At 48.5% G+C, this 4,402-nt stretch overlaps 1 protein-coding gene across 1 annotated transcript; it reads right to left on the minus strand.

The window, feature by feature from the left end:
* Positions 1 to 2,423: 2,423 nt before the first annotated feature.
* On the minus strand, positions 2,424 to 4,098 carry LOC311373371 (bone morphogenetic protein receptor type-2-like; the record flags this gene model as incomplete). The annotated part of the gene is made up of 3 exons (XM_084490135.1): positions 2,424 to 2,607; positions 3,772 to 3,957; positions 4,059 to 4,098. The coding sequence occupies 3 exons, from the start codon at positions 4,096 to 4,098 to the stop codon at positions 2,426 to 2,428; spliced, it is 408 nt and encodes a 135-aa protein (XP_084346261.1). The 3' UTR covers positions 2,424 to 2,425.
* Positions 4,099 to 4,402: the final 304 nt, after the last annotated feature.

Here is a 4,402-nt window from a genome sequence, read left to right on the forward strand (position 1 = left end):
TGTGTGTGTGTGTGTGTGTGTGTGTGTGTGTGTCTGAAGGCCTAGCCGTCTCACTGTTGCGCAAACCGCCTTCAAAGCGGCGGCGGGCCCTCGGTCGGACTTCCTTCTCCTGGAGCACAGGAAGGAAGAGACGCCGCTCCGCCCGGGGGGCCTCGTCGCCACGGAAACCGGGCCGCGTTTCCACACACCCCGAACCGAAATGAATAGCGCGCCGACCACATTCTTCACGCCCACACTCACAATGCCCACAATGCAACGCTGCTGCCGGCTCATCTGTGACTAACGGCGCATTCCGGTTCACTTTTCCCCGCAATCCGTCGCTCTAATGGACAGCCGACAGCAGCACGGAACCACTCGGAGCCATCGCCGACGGAGAACACGGGGCGCGTGAGAGCGTGTGAGTAAGTGTCGGGGAGTTTAAAGGAGTGGGTTGTGAAAAGGTTGTTCAGCCTGGTCATTTCCAAAAACATAATTTTCTTCCTCCTCCATCTGACTCCGTGGCTTCCCGCTCTCTCTTCTCTCTTCCCTGCGATTGTTCCGTGCCCCGTTTTTTTTTTTTTTTTTGCGCCACCTCAATTATTTCCCCGATTTACGCCGTCCGGCAATCTTCCGGCTCACTCGTCGTCAGGGTTTTCATCTCTCCGTGTAATGTTATTTCCCCCCCCCCCCCTCCTCCGCTGACCTAATTAGAGGAGGAGCAGTTTAGAGCGCAGAGCGCAAAAAGAAAAACATGACAAAAACGGAGGACGGTGACAGACGAGGGGGGATTCCGAATTAACAAGGACCCCGGAGGGAAATAAAAGCCCCCCCCCTGCCGCCTTTAAAAAAATAAATTAAAAAAGGCGGTTAATCCGATCAACAGCTGAAGGAGAGGAGGCCGGGACACGATGGATTCTCCGAATAAAAAAGGGCTCGTGAACTCTTCGTGAAAGCCCACCCGAAGAGAGAGCGAGAAAGTGAATTGGATAACAACGGCCCCCCCCCCTGAGGATTGGTTTGAGGTGAAAACATCGGGAGGAAACGTGCGGCGTGTTTACGTTTCTCGACCGAAAAAAACTTTCTTCGCAAGGCGACGTTTCCATTAAGGGCGGCGACCGGCGATTACAATTTTGACTCTTTGAATGCTCTGTCCGATTTTTTCTCCCGTTAAACACATTTAGCCTGTGGTGATAAATAACACAGACGTACGGATAAATGATCTACAGAAAATAGCGGTCACCAAGGTTCCCGAGGCGATTTAAACTCTATTTAAAATCAAATGCGCTCGCCTGGTCCGTGGCGCAGACACGAAAAGCAATCAATTTAGAAATCCACAGAAACTAAACCAAAAGTGGTCCACAAATGGCCCTCACGTTGCTAAATCAATTCATCTTACATTCAGCCAATCCGAATCATTACAGATTTACCACTTGCCATCGCCCTGTATAGCCGCGAGGCCGTGTTCATAGCCAAGACTGCCCACACGGACTAACGTGCACGCATGCGAGCTGGGAGGCGTGGGGGCTGTGGCCCCCCGTGGGCCCTCGTTCTAATGATGTGACCTTTGACCCCTATGTGCGAATCGGTTTACATAAGAAACGGCAAAATCATTTATAATGCGGCTATATGGAGAAAAGACCACCTCAGGCAATTTGTACTTTTGTGCGTGTGTGTGTGTGTGTGTGTGTGTGTGTGTGTGTGTGTGTGTGTGTGTGTGAGATGGAGACTTGAAAGGAGTGTGTTCGCATTAGGGGTGTAGCGGTACACATACTTGTAACTTAGCAACTGAAGTTGCACATGAAAATAATCGCCGGTTACAATCACATCTGGTTTGTTATGTTTGAGAAAGATACCGAACAGAAGGTGTTATTCACCATGTAGGTCTTAAAGGGGTAGTTCGGAATTTTGGACATCGGAGCTCATTTCCAAGTGAGCCAGTGTGTTATTTATCATTGGAGACCGTTTTCAACACTTTTCAGTCCTTCTAGTTGCAGAAATCGCTGGTGCTAGGCTAGAGCAAGTCGAGGGTAACTGCTAGCCTGCCAATAAAGCCATTTTACCCACTCCAAAGTACACCCGAGGCAAACCAATTATAACGGCAGACTATCGATGTAAATGTCTGTGTTGATAGAATAATGTTAGAAATAAAACTACCCTTGCATCGCATTGCATTTAGTTTATAATCCCTGTAGTTGGAAGAAAGCTACGGCAGCGGCGGACTGATATTACCTGGAGTGCGCTTCTCTGTTTATCTTCTGCTGTAGTGAATTGGTTGCTACACCGGAGCAAAGTGAAATTCCGCCGCTGCCGAGAAAGAAGTCCCTCAAAATGGATGGGCTGAGCAGTGCTGTGCGTGAGTGCACACGTTTGTGTGCGTGGTACGTGTGTGTGTGTGTGTGTGTGTGTGTGTGTGTGTTTGTGCGTGCGTGTTTGTGCGTGCGGTACGTTACGCACGGATGGGCTGGGCGGTGGTGGGGCTGGGCGGCGTGAGGTCCTCGGTGAAGTTGAGGTTGCACATGTCGCTGCCGCAGCAGCAGAAGTGGAACGTCCCGTTGAGGATCTGCACGTTGGTCGCCACGCAACTGTCGTCGCGGCAATCCTGCTGGTGATCGCCCTGGCCCCAGCATCCTGACACACACACACACACACACACACAATGTAGAATAATAAATAAAAGAACCTTTTTTGTCAAAAATAAACCAGACGTTGAGTAACGGGATTTGGGGGTTTAGAACAAACATTAGTTCCGGCGTGACAATCCTGATTGGTGTGTGAGATTATCCACTATAATAATAATAGAATAATAATATCCACTATTGTTGTGATAAGAAATGACGCCTGTGGGCCCCATCATGACAACTACAAGTTGGTGGGTGAAGAGAATTTCATGTTTTACTGAATACTTGAATCGTTTAAAAGTTTCCTTAGTAGATGATGGTAATAGTAAGTAGTAAGTAGTGATAGAGGTAGTGATACTGGTAGGGATAATGCTAGTGATAGTGGTGGTAATGATGATGGTAGTGACAGAGGTAGTGATAGTGGTGGTAATGATGATGGTAGTGACAGAGGTAGTGATAGTGGTGGTAATGATGATGAGGGTAGTGATAGTGGTGGTAATGATGATGAGGGTAGTGATAGTGGAGGTAATGATGATGAGGGTAGTGATAGTTGTGGTTATGATGATGATGTTGAGGGTGGTGGTAATGATGATGGTAGTGACAGAGGTAGTGATAGTGGTGATAATGACAGTGGTGATAATGATGGTAGTGATAGTGATAGTAATGATGATAGTGACAGTGGTGATAATGATGATGATGCTAGTGATGATAGTGGTAATGCTGATGATGATGGTAGTAATAGTGATAGTGGTGATAATGATGATGGTACTGAAAGAGATAGTGGGGATAATGATGATGATGGTAGTGATAGTGACAGTGGTGATAATGATGATAGTGATAGAGATAGTGGTGATAATGATGATGGTGGTAGTGATAGTGACAGTGGGGATAATGATGATGGTAGTGATAGTGATGATGATGATGATGGTGACAGTGGTGGTGATAATGATGATGGTAGTGATGGAGATAGTGGTGATAATGATGATGCTAGTGATGATAGTGGTAATGCTGATGAGGATGGTAGCAATAGTGACAGTGGTGATTATGATGATGATGCTAGTGATGATAGTGATAATGATGAGGATGGTAGTGACAGTGGTGATTACGACGACGACGCTAGTGATGATCGTGATAAGGATGCGGACGGTAGCGCCAGTGGCAGCGTGACCGGTACCTTGCTTGACCGGGCGCACCTCCCCGGGTTGGCTCTTCGCCCACAGGCCGTAGCAGTGGCCGGCGTTGGCGCACCGCACTGTGGTGTTCTCCGGGGAGACGCGGCCCTCGGACCCCGGCACCCGGTCCACGCCCCACTGCTGTGTTTGCTCCGTGTACGCACACTCCCGCTCCTCACCCTGCGCCGCTGGGGGGGGAGGGAGGAGGGAGGAGGGAGGGGGGAGGGGGAGGGGGGGGGGAGTCAGATTAATATCATGATACTTGTATCTACCTGTCCATCCGTCACACCAGACCCGTTGTGGGGCGGGCACAAGGCTCTTGGATACATTATAGCCAAGAGCAGCCGCGTGTGCATGAGCGTGTGCGTGTGTGTGTGTGTGTGTGTGTGTGTGTGTGTGTGTGTGTGTGTGTGTGTGTGTGTGTGTGTGTGTGCGTAAGGAGGAGAGAAGGGTCACTGAAAATTAATGAAAATGGCTAATGTGTAAAAAAAAACAAAAACGTTTTCTTTTGCTTCAGGTGAAAATGTCTGATAATAAACACAGTATACTTGTATATCACTCATCACTGTTTATCACGACTATGACAATTTACCAAATACTGTGACCAATTCATTGCAGTACTCATGGATAACA

This window comes from Micromesistius poutassou, assembly GCF_964030765.1.
Source record: "Micromesistius poutassou genome assembly, contig: SCAFFOLD_1994, whole genome shotgun sequence".
Lineage (NCBI taxonomy): Eukaryota > Metazoa > Chordata > Actinopteri > Gadiformes > Gadidae > Micromesistius > Micromesistius poutassou.